Raw genomic sequence first — 17,083 nt, 5'->3', positions numbered from 1 at the left:
GGGTTTTTGTCTGTTTTTGTTTGACTTTTTTGTTTGCTTTTTTATAAGACTCAGGTGAAGATGGCATAGCAAAACTCAAAGAAATGTACACCAGGCTTGACTTTCCAGAAATTGCTTTTGGCTGGCTTTAACTGCATCCTCCAGGCTCAGGATAACCAGTACATTTGCAGGTTTTCCTCTGCATCATCAGCTTGCCCAGACTTTGTTCCGTGTTTCACAAATGGAGAAGAAAATGGATATTGTGCCAAGCTTCATTTCAACCTGCATCAGCATGAGAGAAAAGAAGAAGAAAAAAAAAGAAAATATTCACCAGTTAGAGCAGAACCAGTGTCCCACCATCTTCCCCTCCACTGTTATTAATTTTGTACATTTAGAGGCAAACCTGGGCCTAAAGCTTCCATCGCTCAGTTCCTGATGCAGGACTGCAAGGGTCCCACAAGAAAGGCTGGGACAGAGTGTTCAGAGTGTTCAACAGGGCCTGTGGCAACAGCACAAGGGCCGATGGCTTTCAGCTGCAGGAGGCTGATTGAGGTTGGATCTCAGGAAGCTGCTCTTTCCCACTGAGGCTGCTGAGGCACTGGCCCAGGCTGTGGATGCCCCATCTTTGCAACAGGGCTCTGAGCACCATGGTCTGGGGGAACGTTGCTAAGCATGGAACCAAAGGCTCTCTAGCTCAACTGTCATGTCACAATCCATGTCCCACCTGGAACTGCCAGCACCCAGCAAGCAGCACAACACAACTGTTGGCCCTGGGGTCAGCACACCCTGCACGCTGCTCCTGCCCGCTCCTGCCACCCTTCTTGTTCCTGCCCCCTGATACCCCCATCATCAGGTTCCATAGCTGCTGAAGGCCTGGATTGTGTCATCCGTCCCTGCAGGATGTTCACATTTGTCCTGAGGAAGGTACGGTGCCATTCCATGGAGGTGGATCCCCCCAGCTGCCCGGGTGGGCTGGAGTTCTGGGGGGATGGGGTGGGACAGGGACCCCACTCTGAGGTTTTGCTACCTCTGCAGGCTGTCGCAGACGGAGTGGAAGAAATGGAGGTGGACACACAGACTGATATGGAGGAGGAGATGGATGTGGATGGAGAAGAGACCGGAGAGGAAGAGATGGAAGTGGATGTTGAAGAGGGGACGGATGTGGAAATGGAAGAGTACGATGAGGACATGGAAATTGATCAAGAAGATGAGGAGGAGGCCATGGTCCTGGGATGAAGATCGATGCCAGCAGCAGGACAGGTATGTGGTCCCCACAGGCAGAGTGGGTTCCCTGCAGCCAGGCTGGGGCTGGGCTGGGTGGTCCCTGCTCTGGCCACACAAGCCCCATCCCAGTGCCTGGGGCCCAGCCCCCAGACCCAGCCAGCCTCAGCTCTGGCAGCAGGGTCCCACTGTGCCAGCCTGGGGACACACGGAAGAGCCCTCTGTGCCTGACTGGAGTGACAATGGCACCTGCTTTTCTTCCAGGACTGATGGAGATCCCGGGCTGAGATGGAACCATTTTGTACATAGTTTTTAGAGTTTGTTGTTCGCTTTAGGATATAGGTTTTAGTGCTACGTTTGGTCTTCTGTAAATACGTTTCAAATATTGTTGTTAGATATGTTCTTATGTATATACGTTCAATAAATTGTTGTTGTTACAAATATTCTTACAAAAGTCAAAGTGTTCTGTGTTTTCATTGCTGTTCTTCTGTAAATAAACAACCCTGATTTTTCACACCCCAGTTCTCTTTCCATTTGCTTCAGGCACAGGCAGCATTGGCAAAGTTGTGTTTTCCCCTTGCTCCAGGTTCCCAGGGCGGGAGGTTCATGGGGGAGCTGGCACAGCCACCCCAGGAGTGGGGGTACCTGCACAGAGGGCTCCCACTGACAGAGGACACTGTCTCCTTGCAGTCTCTCTGGACACACTTGGTAGCTGCAGGGGCAAATCCCAGCGTGCCCGGTCCCGTGGGATCCCATGTTGGAGCAGGGCTGAGCCTGCGTGGTCCTGCCCAGCTTCATCCATGGCTCTTGCCTGGGTAGCCCCAGGGCCAGTGAGGTGCACTGGGCTGTGGGCAGCCCCTGTTCCTGGGCAGCCTGAGGGGCTGGACCAGCCTGGAGGCAGCCTCAGCACAGAGGCCTCGGTCTTACATGGACCAAGATTTCCTTTGGAAGCCCCCTCTGTCACCAGACTCTGGTACATGCACAACACTAATTGATCCTCCTAGTTAAAGGTGTGACGTTCATTGGCACAAGTTTGTCCCTTGGACTTTGTAGCACAGCAAATGTCAGCGCTTGTCATCCCTGTTCTGCGCTCCCTGCTCGGGCACCAAAACATCTGAACCTGACAGAACATCTCTAATTAGCCCCAACCTGCAGAGAGCTGCAGGGGGAGAACCCATCCCCAACCACCCAGAGGAACACTTGACATTGATAATCAGGGGCAGAGCTGAAACTAAAGTATTTTAATGCCAAGAGAGGGAATTTTTAAATTGCTGAATTCATTCTCCAAGAACAATAACGAAAGCTTTTGGCCTCCTCACCTGACAGAGATGTGTATTGCTGAGGTTTGCTTCTGGGTTATGACTGATTTTTAGTCATCTCTTCAGAACTCTGATGCTGATCCTGGCTAAGGTGCAGAGATGATATTTCAGAGCCAGATGAGCTCAGCACAGCTTGTGCAATGCAGAATTTCCAAACCCAGACATTCAGGCCATGCAAACTGAGACTTTTTCATCTCTGTGCAAAGATCAGTATTAGGACATCGCTGCTGTACCACAGACTTCTCAGAGCTGGCCCCTTTATCCAGCCCTCCCCAGTCACTGCACAGACTTCACTCCAAGCTGTTTCTGATAGAGTTCAGTAGCACATGGGTTTTAATCCTGGTTTTTCTTCATCTTCTCCTGAGCTGCCTCCAGACACGGTCTGTGGGCACTGTCTGGCAGCAGCAGCATTAACGTCTCACCTCCCTGACACTGAGGTTCATGTCACAGCTTTTCATCAAAAGCAGCAAATAAATGATTCCCACGGGGTCCCACACAGCTCTGTGGGGACTTTGTGTGGCTGCACTTCCAGCACCTGCCCAGGTGCACAGGAATTTCAGGAGGAGATACAGAAGGAATTGGCCATTCACAGAGGAAAACATGACTTTGCATGGCCCAGATCCCCACAACACAGCAGACTCTGGTAACCCGGACTCTGCACTTTTACTTTCACCTCTGTGCCTTACTTTGCCTCTCACTAAACTCCTCCCAGTTTCCCTCATGCTCAGGTTCCCAAGATCATTACAAGCAGCACTGGGAGCCGGGATAGAGGATGGGAACTGTCCCAAGGCTCAACAAAATTTCTCTTCTCAGGCCTGACAAGTCCAGCCAAGGAGAGAGGAAAAGCCTGCATGAAAGAGGTGTGAAATCAAAGCAGTAATCAAATTTAGGTATAATGAGGGAGGCTGAAGAGGTTTTCAATGTTCAGAGCAAGATTAGCAGTTCCAGACACAGGAGGGATTCATCATTTTCCCCTCTGTAACAACTCTTATGCAAATTGCATCTCAAATCCTTCTCCCCAGCTCTGAGACCTCTTCAGCCACAAACGTGGTGCTGAATTTTTAAAGCAAAATGGAAGCTGGTCAGAGGTGGTTTGCAAATAAAAATGCCAGAAGACAGTTTGGAAGCACCAGCAGGAGCAAGGAGAGGCAGAGCCTGGCCCCCGGGGTGCAGCACAGCTATATGACACATGCCTGAAACTCCAAGAAATAAAAGAACTTGCCACTGGTTTCTCTCCCACAGGAACTACAGAAGGTGCTTTATGGAATCCCTGCCTCCTTCATACTGCATCAGCATGCAGGAGAGTACAAAGATGAAGATTACAGCACTTTCTGCTACTACTTACATCTCCTGACTCAAATCTCACCAAAATCTATCACTACTGATCCTTCCCAAAGCCTCAGATTGACTTGGTCCTTGCAGGATTTCAGTTCTGAGGAGCATGAAGGAAGATAAAGGCACCTGCAGAGACCAGAGATGCAATGAGGTGCATTTCACTGCCCAGGTTAGTGCCTCTAAAACCATCAAAATCAGCCCTATTGACAGCACCAAGCCAACACCAGAACATCAGGGCCTGCACATGGTTGGAAATACCATTTTTTAATATTTCTCTCATTTCATGGTGCCATTGCAAGTGACATCCCATGGTGCCATCCCATCACTCAGCAGCAAGTATTGGCAATCAGCTTCAGGTGGATTTTTAGTGCTGAGCAAATAAGAGGCAATTTAACTTTGTTTCCAATGAATGAAATTTCACTTAAATCAGATGAACTCTCTGTTCTGAGGCTGGCCAGGTACTAACCACTGCCAGCTCCCCAAGCCTGGATGTCAAACTGCTCTAATATTGAAAAGTTAAAATTATTTGGCTTTGTGTACAAGATTATTCTCTCTCAAAAGAATTTGGATCCATATAATTGCATTTCCAAGCTCTAAACTCAGACCAGCCACAAAGAGCACAAGAGACAAAAAAAAAAAGAAATAGAGATTTCTAAGGAGATGGAAATTGAATGCTGAATTTTTCCCATTATACAAAGTTTCATAAATTATCACCTGCCAGCTTCTTGGCTTCACTTGTGTGGCCACCACTGAATACACTCACAGATAAGAAAATGTTTGTCCTACTGAAAACTGGGACTAGAAGTAGAAAAAGGTTCAGATATCTGAATTAAAAGACAACATAATGAAAAGAGCTGCCTTATAATAGCAAGATGTGATGGACAGCAGGAATAGCTGAAGCCAGCAGTATGAACTATTCATACTACAAAGACTTCTGACAAAACCCCCAATAACCCAAAAGCAACGTTTTGTCTGGCAGAGCTGATAGGAGCCCTGTGCATTTAATTCAGTCATTGGCAGCAAGTGGAGATGGGCTTGAAGCTCCTTCGGTCCACTACTACTTTTTTTTTTTTTTTTTTTTTACCCAGAAAATGTAATTACATCTACTCCTTGGAAAGAAATTATTGCCTTGAGTGGTTCAAGGCAAAGAGTTTCTTCCCATAGCCACTCATAATCAGTCATCAAGAGAAATATTTTCTCAAAAGATCTCTTTAAAATTTTGGAGTGACTTTCAACATAAATAACTTGGTTATTTTGCTCAAAATGATAAGGGAATCGAATTGTGCTCCCTCAGCTTAAAAAGAAGTGTTTCTTCCCAGTTCTTCACAAGGAGGAACAAAACACTTTGTTGCAGCAAACTGAAGGGAGAAAGAGATTTCTTTCCCCCTGAGCTGCACAATAGGAGACAATTTTCTTGCCAAGAGGCAACAAAACCCAGCCAGTTTCCAGTTCTTCTAGTGTAAGGGAAAAGCTCTGAGGATCACAGAGATGTGGGAGACAGAGTGGGAGGAGCAAGGGATCTGCTGGGGGGTTTTGGGGTGGGGGGCAGATTAAAGAAATGTTCAAACAAAACCCGTGAGAACTCAAGGCTCCATCCCTCAGAGGATAAATTCAATTTGACCCAAATGCCATTGAAATCCAAAAAACATTGAGGCATTTCCCCAAGCTCTGCTGAGCCATCAGGTACAACCCAAGTTACTCTGTGGGACCAGGGCAGCAGATCCCTGACATAGGACAGGGATGCTCCCCTGGAAACCACCTGCATTGCCCATGGGACTCACAAGATCTGCTTCTAAAGACCCCAACATCCAAAACCCTCCACATTAAAAGCCTGTAATGTGGGGTTTCATTTCTCCATCTGTCTGTTGTCACTAGGCAGCTGCTCTAGTTCAACACCCTTCTGATGAGTACAAATTTTCTCTTAATTTCCAGCCTAAACAGGAAGTTATTTCCATTCATTCTTCTGCAAGTACTGGGAGCTTGTACCTGATTTGCTCTTCCTCTCCTGATGTGCATTTGTGCACATAAAGTGCCAAAGCCAAGAGACTTTCTTTGTTTAAATCATGTCATTTTTCCTTATTATTTCCTTCCCATATAGTTGCATAGATTTGATGCTGGCTCAACACAGAATTTTGACAGCACAACGTCCCGTTTTCACACTGAGGAAATACAGCAAAGAAATTCCAAACAGAGACCCTAATAAAGGCAATAAAATGCCACATGCCTGTGTTTGCTGCAGGGAAGAATACTGCTGCTTATTAAATCATTACAAACAATTAAAGCAGCAGAGGGGAGGAAGACAGCCCTATCGTTTCCAGCTCCCCAGTCCTCTGCCCCTGGTATGAATTTCATAAAGCACAAATCTCCCAGCACAAATCCCTCAGCAATTGATTTCCTACTCGTGGAACACAGCAGACAGACACCTTGGCTTTCCTGGCCAGAAAAGGAGAATTTACCTCTGTGATTTTCCCAGTCATGCAGTTGTGATGTCAAATCCCCCTCCCTGCCCTGCCAGGAGATTCCTGAAGTGACATTTTTCTGTAGGGTGACAACCCTCCGGAGAGGCACAGAGAGCTCTGTGTCAGTGTAAGGGACCCCCACAAGGGCAGATCCCTAATTCAAGCTCCATCTTTGTTCACAAGCAGTTCCTAGCAGAAAATCTGCAATGATTGCATATTGCATTCCCCCAGAAGAGGTAATTTCAAGCACATTTTTCTCTTGAGCTGTTCTGCCTTCCACAAAAGCAGCATGCCAGGGATTGCTTTGGAGAAGAACACCAGGAAACATAGCAACACCTAACAGCCAAGACCATCCAAACCCACTTACCAGCTCACCCCCACATCTCCTGGACTCACTTGAATGCCCAGGAGAGTCTGAGAAGCCAACAGTTTTCTAAGAAAGGTAAATGACAGGGGCAACCAGCCCCACACAGGTGCTCAGGCAGGGGAAGGAGCAGAAGTTATCCAGCCCTTACTGACAGAGGTGTAGCTCAAGTGATGCTCACTCACTCTTTGAGTCGCTTTTGTTGCTTTTACATTAGGAACACATCTCCATGCCACAATTGTTCTCCCACCCTGCGGCCACATGGAAAAAATTCACTGGTCTCTCACCTCCTTTTTGCCTCTCTCTGCCTGAAATCATTTTTCCCTCATACAACCAGCAAAACAGGGTTTGTTTTCATGCTGGAAATAAGTCCAGAAATTCCTTGACCGATTTCAATATGGACAACATCACTACAAACCACCCATTACTCAGGGTGGGCAGGGAAGGGAAATCTGACAACAGAGGTGGGAACACCAGCCATGGGTAACAGCATCATATTCTGCCTCTCTCATGGATGCTTTTCTTCCCAGTCCAGAAAATTCCCTGCCCTTTTTAGGGCTGCAGAAGGTTGCTGTCTGCCCCATAAAATGAGGAGCAAACCAAGCAGGTATGCTGCAGAACACCTTTGTTCCTATGATATTATTCTGCTGAACCCATAAACCCACAGAAGAATGGGCACTGCCAACTCCTGATTGCAGAGGAGGGAGCTCATCACATCCTCCCTGTAAATTAGGATTTATCAGAGAGGGAGAATTGATTGCCAAGTAACCTGCAGAGGCACAAAACTGCTCTGCAGTTTTCTAGGACTCACTGAGCAGTACAAAAAGGTTATTGATGCAGTTGGGGAGTGTTTCTGTACAGGATTTGCACCTCCAGACATCCCAGGTGGGGAAAAAGTTTACTTAACATTTGCAAGAAGAAAGCAGTTCTTCTTATTAAAAAAAAAAAAAAAGAAAAATAAATAGAAAATCAACTTTATGGCAGGGAGCCTCAGTAAGAGTTTGCAGAACTTGGTGAAAACAGGTCATTTACAAGGAAATAATTTTCATCTGCCTTCAAGTGGAGTTGTGAAGCAGGTGGAGATGGAGATGTTTCAGAGCCTGAGTGTGCTCCTTACTGACAAAATGACACTGATATTACCAAGTATTAGAATTGAAAAACTTCAGTGATAAGTCAGCCCTCCAACACAAAACAGCTTCTCCCACGCAGTCAGCACTTGTCTGAAATCATTCCCCTTGGCAGGAGGCCCTGCATGGCCTGGTGAGTTCTGCACTTCAGAAATTATTCCCTGTGGAGAACACAGATGTGTACCTTTATTTCTTTGATTTTTCTTCTCTTTCACAAGCATCCAAAACTTTGGTGTGGTTATCTATAATTTTCATCAATATGATTTCTGATGGGGACTTTATTTACCCAGCACACTGTGAAATCCCCAGTCAAAGACCTCACAGTGTCAATCCCCAGGGAATTAAATTTTGGGGCTTTGCTTTGGGGCTCAAATTAGTTTTTAAAGAGAGAAGAGCCAGGTGCTCCTGACTGTCACTGCTCTTTTGGCTGTTTCTGGGGCCCACACTGAATCCAGCCCCTCCCTCACGGGCTCAAGCACTCCCACTATGGCCCTGACCGTGGGGTGCAGATGAGTAGAGAGCACCAGTCATAAACCTCACCTTGCAGTAATCCCTTCCCTTTTCCATTTCACATTTTAAATTATTTTTATGAGTTTTATAGCACAGCATTTGCTACTCAATTCAGCTTAGTTATCCAGCTTACATTTTTCTCCATCACGCTGACAAAACCAACACGGCTCATGCTCTTAGCATGGAATTTTCATGAGCACATACATGACCACAAGAATTGTGATGCCCTATTTAAGTAGGTCAGGCTGGTATTAACTGTAAAACAGAGCTGTAATGAATTATTGCAGTCCAAAGCTAAAATCAAGTTTCACTAAGCTCAAACCAGGCCTTCTGCTTTTTCCTTTTTTCCTTACAATAGTTGATGGTATTGTAAACTTTTTAGTCCACAATGTCTATTGGCCAAAAGATGGTGGAGGAAGGTAGTAGCTCTGTGTAATTGCACTGGAAAACGTTGTGCCAGGAGACAGATTTCACCTGTTATGTTAGTTTGGGGTTTTTCACAATGAACCTTGTACAAAATATTAGATCATTTCTCTAAAACATGATACTAAGGTGAAGATGAGTCATTTCACTGTCATAACACAAAAGGGAGGGGAAACCAGAGTGAACAAAGCAGCAAATTCATTCAGCAACAATTTGCACTCCATAACCCTCTCATGAGGAGGCTTTTAGGCCAGAGGAGCTCTGCTACTTAAGCAGACAAGGCAGCACATTAAGCTGTTGCTTAGAGATATTGGAATATATTGCACAGAGCCTGCTCCCTGGTGAGATCCCTGAAGGGCTCCCAGCTGTTTTCCCAAGGATGCATTACAGCCCTATTGCAGTGCTGCTGTTTGTAAGGGCCCAAAGCTTTTCCAAGCAGGTCAAGCAATCACAGAAAGGGCGACTTTTCACAAGTGACAGTTCAGATAGCATCAAAAAAGTCAAAGTGACAACTTGACTTTTGGACATGGCAGACACCAAGGGCTCTTAGCAGCTGTGTTACAACCAGCTTAATAGGAATTAAATAATGTATATTCCTGCCAGGAATGCTGATGGATCATAGAACTGCAGGACACCCTCATGTGACAGCAGCACAGGAAGGACAGCGATCCAGGGGAACAGCTGATTCCTACCTACCAACTCACGCTAACTTTGGGCAAAAACCATCCTTTTATTTGGGTTTTGCTCTCATCCTTTCAAACTAGGATTCCTCCTCATGTCTTAATCTTCAGTTGTGCTGAAGAACCTCCTTGCACACACTCTGTGCACATCTGATAAAGGCAAGCAGCAGGAAACAGAGCCCTGTTAACATCTCCGTGGTCAAGAGAACTCCCAAAGGAAGCAATTAGCTGTACCCCTGAGTACTGCAGCACCAGGTCCCATCTCATCCAAGGCTTTGCCCTCACAGGTCCCACAGGCAAATTACTCAAAAGCTGTCACTCACATGGGTTGATGGAAGGACTCTGAGATAGAAAAGCAGAAAAGCTCCAGGTCCAGATGCCTAATTGACCCATAGATTGACACAGCAGATTAGCTTGTCCTGCTTCCAGAGTTAAGGAGGATGAGGCAGCAGCATCTCTGGCACAGTCAGAGCCATGGGACAGCTCTTCCCCACTCCTTGTGGCAGCACTGACACAATGGAAGCCCCAGGCCATTCCCCAAGCTGCTCACACCCCACAAAGGTGATGAGCAGCACTGAAAAAGGGGAGAGTCCACTTCCAGAAACCTCCCTCTTCCAAAGAGCTCTGCTTTCAACAGACTGAGCTGGCTCAGGGCAGCAAACCAACCAAAGTACACATTCACTTCCAGCCCTGGAGAAAAACAGGAATAAATGCTGGAGAATAAAAGCATCCTGGAACGTAAGCAGATTTTAATTTCTCTCTGGAGCAAGGCTGCTTGAAGCCAGACCAGCAGGGAACGGGAGAGAAAACTAATGTGTTTAAAGCAGCATTCCCTCTGCACTCTAAATTCTCACAGATATGTATTAATTGCAGCAAGACTGGCACCATGTCCTTGCTCCCACTGTCATGAGTACTCTACCAGAGCTCTCTTAATAACACATCTGACAGCACAGCTCCTGCTGCGAGCCAGGCAACCTCTTACAATGCCACTTGCTGCCCTCAATGGCTGGTGGCACCTCTGGGTGGCCCCAGACAGCACCACGGGACTGGGGGAGGTATGGTAGAAGAGCCAGGGTCTCCAAGAAGCGCTGGGAATGAGGGCTAACCCATTGCAGGAGCTTCTCAACCTCTTTCCTGGCTTGCATGGAACAAAGAGCTTCAGCCAGCCACCCAGCAGCTCCCAGGGCTGCAGCTTTTATTCCCCATCACAGCTGGTCTGAGGGAATTGCTAACACGGCCTTTGTGTTGATTGCTCCCCTGCAGAAACAGGCAGTTATTGATATGTACTTTCCCTGACAAAAACAGGCCCTTTATGGACTCCTTACTCCCATTTTCCTTCAATCACTCCCTGTACCCCTTTGCCTTCTGGGAGGCAGGATGTGTCATCAGCCCCTGGATCCATGACAATTATCACCGTTCAAAAGCACCTTCTTTGCCCACAATTCACCAGTTTACCCACAGAGACATTTGCCCTGCAGGTACCCCTCACCACCTGCAGCTCTTGCCTGGCTCCCTGAGGTGTCCTACAAGGTGAGCACCATCACCTCTGCAAGCCAGCCTGGTTCAGTCAGACTGGGGAGGTTTTGGGGGAAAGCAGGAGGACTTCCCAGCTTGTGGGTGAATGTTATCCTACAAGTAGCCTGACCAGGCACACTTAGCTTGCCAGAAGCAATTACTGCCCTTTTGACATGATCAGGTCTGGACATTTCTCAGGACAGCAGGTTGTGTTGTGGTAGGACAAGGAGGGATGGCTTTAAACAGGAGGGTGGATTTAAATTAGCTATAAAAAAGTTTTTTTTTACAATGAGGATGGTGAGCACTACCACAGGTTACACAGAGAGGTGGTAGATGCCCCATCCCTGGGAGCATTCGAGGCCAGGTGGGATGGCTCAGTTCTGAGCAATCTGATCTGGTTGACAATGTCCCTGCTCATTGCAGGGGGGTTGGACTAGATGACCTTTAACAGTCCCTTCCAACCCAAACTACTCCTTGATTCTATTATTAACCTGCAATGCTTTTGAAAGCCTGAACGCTTCATACAAATAAATCACCTTAATAACCAGTGACTGCAAGACAGCCAGCCGAGAACATTTTGTTTTGGTAAACAGATTATTGATTGTATATCTGTGTCCCTGAGATGAACTTGACTCCTTGACAGCAGCAGGAGCCCAACAAAACAGGTTCTCCATAACTCTAAAATGGTGCATGGCCTTTATCTGGAGCCAGCAGCACATCAGCTTTATGAAGGCAATAAAGCACCACTGATTTAGCATTGGCAGGGACTTCCCCCTCCCTGAAATGCTGCCTTTTCTTTGTTTGCACAGCTGACCCAAGCTGCACAGTGTGAACATGGGCTTCAAGAGGCAAAGTCCATCTCCATGGCATGGATTTGCCAGGAATACAATCTCTGTCCTTTTCACACTGTGCTGATGATGGAGCTGTTGGCACAAAAGTAGGTCCAAGCAGGGAAAACACAGCTCGTGCCCTTTGTAGCAGCATCTTCAAACCAGTGCTTGATTTCCAGGGCTTAATGCCACTAACATTTATAATCAAGGGATGCCCAGCCAGAGAAGATAAGAAGAAAGAAACATTGTCTCAGCCTTCTCTCCAGCACTCCCCATCACACCTATATGCACGGAGGAATATTTCCTCACACAGAGGAAATATTTTTTCTGTTGGTAGAACAGTTCCTACTGCAAAGCAATTTTCTACATGAATTTAGATCTGTTGACAATTGCTGTCCCCACAGCAAAAATGTTTTGTTGGAGAACCAGGCAAGGAGCTCCAAAAGCAGGTGCCAATAATTTGTTTGGGGCATATAAACAAAAGCCCCTTTACCACACCAGGCAATGAGCTTTAGTTAGTCTCCATCTCATCTCTGACAGGTTGTTTTAATCAAGCACATCCTAAGCAAGGCACGGACAGCATGTTCACTATGGATAATGAGGAGTGAGGCAGAGGGTAAAGCACAAGGGAGCATCATCAGCGCCACAGCTCCTGCAGCCCCCTCAGGTCCCAGCCCCTAAAACACACAGCAGCCAGGCACACAACCCCTGGCCATGGCAGCATGATGCAAATTCCAAGATAATATAGTTGGGGAAGAGAAAGAACAGCTTTTAAGCTATTCCAGAGACCAGAGATATACTTTATGCTGAAAAAATATAAAGAATTGTGGATGAAAACTACTTTAAGACCCTTTTGTCCCAGGGAATAGTTACAGATCAGCAAATGTAACATCACATTCTCCTGAATTTTTCTGCGTTCCTGTATGGTTTTCTCTGAAAAAGGACAACAGCAATACTTAGAAACCACATTCCCCCTGCAGACCTACCTTGCTTCATTTACAACTCCTTATGAACCACACCAGCTTTCCCAAAACAGGCAAGAAGAAAGTTCCAGGGGTGTTTCATCTGAAGAAGTATCATCCATATCATTCCTATGCAATATAATTGGACAATACAATTCCTGTTTCAGTGAAATATCTGGTTAAATTTTGGCCAAGGTACAGAAAATACCTTGAAGAGTTGTACCTTGGACATAAAAATTCCCATCTGCTGAAAAGTCAGTTATAGCCATGGCCTTAAGAAGTGCAATGAAATGTTTTATTCCCACCTAGCTACTGGTGCACAATAACCTTGCCAGAAGAATATAAAAACATCCAAAGAAGAGGAGCAAAGTGGAACACAGTTCTTGGCTACAGATCTATGAGCTGGCTCTCCTGGTTAAATGCACTCAGCCAGGTATGGCAGTGATGGATGCCTGTGTTTTCCTTTGCCTTATCTTGAAAGAAAGGTCAGGCAACATTTTAAAGGCTAAAGGAGACTCAAAAGACTCTTGATTTCCTTTTTCCTTTTTTTCTTCAGGGACATGCTGGTAAAGTAATCTTACATTGTTGCTCTATAACCTGGAGTGGATTTCTGACAAGCTTCACAGGACTCCTGCACCTCCAGATGCACATCTGAATTTCCAAAGCCGGATCAGAGACCCAGCTGGAGAAACCCAGCCAAACTCCCCCAGAGCAGCCGAAAACAGCACAGATCTGGAGAGGTACGTCTATTTATTTATTTTGCACAGTGTAATGTTGCTCACCCTCCTCCTACTCCCTTTGTTAAAGCCAGCCGCTGTTCCCTATTGAAGCAGTTTAACCCCCTGCTTCCCACCGTTTCACGCATCCCTCACTCAGCCAGTCCTGGGTGCTGCCTGTCCCTCAACAACTCCTTCATTCCTGAAGGAAACATCCACCGTATGGACTATTTTAATAATCCTGTAGAGAGAAAACCCTTGTTTCCCCCCCTTGCCTGATCTGAGCAAGTGCTAATTGGTCAGACACACAACGCGCACACACAGAAGCATCGTGTTGATCTGATTGCAAATCCCAGTACGTCAGCAACCCAGAGACCCTCCTCCAACTCGGATTAGAGGGAAGAGGCTCACCAGTGCAAGCAGCAGGTGCTGGAGGAGGCAGCGGAGCCGCTTCCCAGGTAAGGACACTTCAGCCCTCTGTCCCCAATGCCGGCAGTCCCACTCACTTGATTGCTGTGCGACAATAAATGGCAAGAGAAGTGAGGCACTTCTCTTTGCAGACTGGTTGCCAAACCTTTGATCTTTACGGTGGAGGTAGGGGTCAGTTGTTTGCTCATTCCCTGTGGAGGAATTCTTGGAAGTATGGGTCAGGCAATAGTGATGGATGTGATAACTACTGCAGATGGAATGATTCTTGCTGTGGCTCTAAAGTGGATTTGCTTTCAGGGTACTTTTCTCCCTCTTCCCCGGTTAATCCTGAACTTCTGAGATTAACAGGTTTGTCTGTCCGTCTGTGCCAAATTTGGGGTGCTGGCAGCTGTTTGTACTAGGGATGGTTTTCAGAGTGAGTAAGTCCATAGCCCACCCTTGCTTAAAGGTGTACTTTGATTGCAGGGTAATCCCCTTTAATGCTAATTTCAGAAATACTCCCTGAACTATTTTTTCCCCCTCTTTCTTTTGCTAGGGGACCCTGGGAGTGGGGAATAGCAGTGTCAGAAACTTCTTCATTGTTTGTGAAATCCCAGTCCATGAAGAGCCTGAACTCCGACACAAAGGCAGGCGCTAATTAACCACTGGAACGCTTCTGCTCCTGCCCGGCAAGCGAGTGCTGTGCCAGAAAAACAGCAGCCATCCCTCAGATCCTCCAAGGGCTGTGAACAACCAGCCAGGCACGAAATTTCCCCTTCTGCCTCTTTGTTCCTGGCCAGCCCCTGAAGAACTCTCACAGCAGACAGCTGAACGGGAGCCGCTCAACTCCCCCAGCAAAGAAACGCCAAAGCTCACCAGAATGCTTTCGGAAAGAAGAGTTCCTTGACTTATTTAGAAAGTCATTATTCTCTTGTTTTCTTGGTTCATGGAGCCTTATGTCTTCCAAACAATTTTTTCTCCCTTTGTCACTTCAAAATCTAACAGGGGAAAGAGGTAAGTTAGGTGGTCCATGAAGCCTCACAGCTCCCCTTTGAAAATAAGCGGCATCTAAATGAGGTAACAGCTGCTTCACACAGGAGGGGGGAAAAAATCCCAACCAAACAAAAAATCTCTCACACTCCTGGGCTAGAGAGGCTTTCAGTGGCATCTGAGGGTGTTCTGTGATTAATAGGCATGGGAAACATCTCCTTTTGGGATGATCTGAACAGCTCCTGCAGCAATGCAGGCAACAGCTGCTATCCGGAAAACACCATGAGGTTCAACTTCACCCTCCAGGAGCAGGCAGCTGATTTCTACGTTGTCCTGCCTGTGATCTACTCTGTGATCTGTGCTGTGGGACTCACAGGCAACACTGCTGTCATCTATGTGATCCTCAAGGCCCCCAAGATGAAGACTGTGACCAACATGTTCATCCTGAACCTCGCTATCGCTGATGACTTGTTCACCCTTGTCTTGCCCATCAATATTGCAGAGCATCTCCTCCGCTATTGGCCCTTTGGAGAAATCCTCTGCAAGGTCATCTTGTCCATAGACCACTACAATATCTTCTCCAGCATTTATTTCCTGACAGTGATGAGCATAGACAGGTACCTGGTGGTACTGGCTACAGTCAGGTCCAAGAGGATGCCCCACCGCACGTACCGAGCAGCCAGGATTATCAGCCTGTGCATCTGGATCCTGGTCACCATCATAGTCCTCCCTTTCATCATCTTTGCCAATGTCTACACTGACGACCTAGAGATCAAGAGTTGTGGTCTCAATTTCCCCAAGCCTGAGAGGTTTTGGTTCAAAGCCAGCAGGATCTACACCCTCATCCTTGGCTTTGCCATTCCAGTATCCACCATCTGCATCCTCTACACCATGATGCTCTACAAGCTGAGGAACATGCACTTGAACTCCAATGCCAGAGCCCTGGACAAAGCCAAGAAGAAAGTCACCATTATGGTCTTCATAGTCCTGGCTGTGTTCCTCTTCTGTTGGACCCCCTTCCACCTGGCCACCATCGTGGCTTTGACCACTGACTTACCCCAAACCTCCATGGTCATTGGGATATCCTACTTCATCACCAGCCTAAGCTATGCCAATTCATGCTTGAATCCTTTCCTGTACGCTTTCCTGGACGACAGTTTTCGGAAAAGTTTCCGGAAGTTGCTGGAATGCAGAACTTCTTGAACAGGGGGTTGGAGCTGGCAGGTCCCTGACCTTCTGGGGCTTTTCATGGGCAACTTTGCAGACTGGAGGAGTGGTCAATAAATGCACAAATGTCCTTTCTTTTGTTTATATGTAATGTGTGCGCTGTTTGTAATCCTCATCAGCAACAGGGTTTGTCCTGCCCACTTGCAACACTTGTATTTCCCCTCTTTGCTCCTACTAACATCTCAGAGTTGGATTTCTAGACCTTGATTTTTAATTGCACCCTCTGAACTATTAAGGACAGAGCATTTCCTTTTCAGGGGTGTATTTCTGCCACAGAGTGGTCTTTTATTGCCATCTGCTGTACAGCACGGTCAGGCTGGAGACCAATTTCCAGACGAGTGCAAAGCTCAGTTCTTTATCACTGTGTTATTAGGGAGGATTGTTTAATGGAGCAGAGCTAATGAGCACTTTCAATGAAACATCAATAAAACAGAGGATGAGTATTTGCAAGAGAAAAGAAACTATTTTCAATGTTCATTTATGTTCCTGTGTGTTATGGCTTTCTTTTGATTTTGAAGGATGTCCATCTTCCACCCCACCACAAATTTTCTCTTTTCTGACTTGTTAAATTTAGACCAAAAGGAAGATTTGAGTCTCAAAAAAGTGCTAAACAGCACACCATACAAATACTATAACGACTGTGAGAATTTGTGATAGAAATTATTTTGAACAAGCTGTTCCTGTTAAATGTCAAATACATATTTATTTAAGAGTGAGTAATGAAATAAACCTCATAGGGGAAAAAAAAAAGAGACTGGTCCTTCTTTCACAAGGGATAATTTACGCTACTTGTGCCATATCTTTGCTATATATATATTGCATTTTTCCTGTTATAAAATAAAACACAGTAGGTTTGTAACAAAATTAAGATGTTTTGTAAGTCATAAGAAAAGCTCTAACGAGCACTGCAGATATAAAGTTTCTTCTTTCACAGATAAATAATCAAAATACTTGAACAAAACCAGGACTTGACTGGGAGAGTCTGGAGGTCAGAAACTCCATATTGAAAGCTTGGAAA

General features: G+C 46.2%; 1 protein-coding gene and 1 non-coding gene across 2 annotated transcripts; one reads left to right on the top strand and one right to left on the bottom strand.

Annotated features, from left to right (window-relative positions):
• Positions 1-101: 101 nt before the first annotated feature.
• Positions 102-13,704, bottom strand: LOC105760236 (uncharacterized). The gene is made up of 2 exons (XR_012051568.1): positions 12,749-13,704; positions 102-261 (listed from the first exon to the last, which is right to left on the bottom strand). It is a non-coding gene; the product is annotated as an uncharacterized protein (transcript).
• A 55-nt stretch (positions 13,705-13,759) lies between these two features.
• Positions 13,760-16,815, top strand: NPBWR2 (neuropeptides B and W receptor 2). Its single transcript, XM_072917094.1, has 2 exons — positions 13,760-13,898; positions 14,405-16,815. Exon 2 carries the CDS (start codon positions 15,043-15,045, stop codon positions 16,039-16,041), a length of 999 nt encoding a protein of 332 aa, XP_072773195.1. The 5' UTR covers positions 13,760-13,898; positions 14,405-15,042; the 3' UTR covers positions 16,042-16,815.
• The last annotated feature ends 268 nt before the right edge of the window (positions 16,816-17,083 follow it).

This window comes from Taeniopygia guttata, chromosome 20 (assembly GCF_048771995.1).
Source record: "Taeniopygia guttata chromosome 20, bTaeGut7.mat, whole genome shotgun sequence".
NCBI lineage: Eukaryota > Metazoa > Chordata > Aves > Passeriformes > Estrildidae > Taeniopygia > Taeniopygia guttata.
The sequence above is the reverse complement of the archived record's forward strand: the minus strand, read 5'-3'. Positions and strand labels throughout refer to the sequence as shown.

Excerpts from the sequence above, each read along its gene's own strand:
- NPBWR2 (XM_072917094.1), top strand. The coding sequence starts at position 15,043 with ATGGGAAACATCTCCTTTTGGGATGATCTGAACAGCTCCTGCAGCAAT.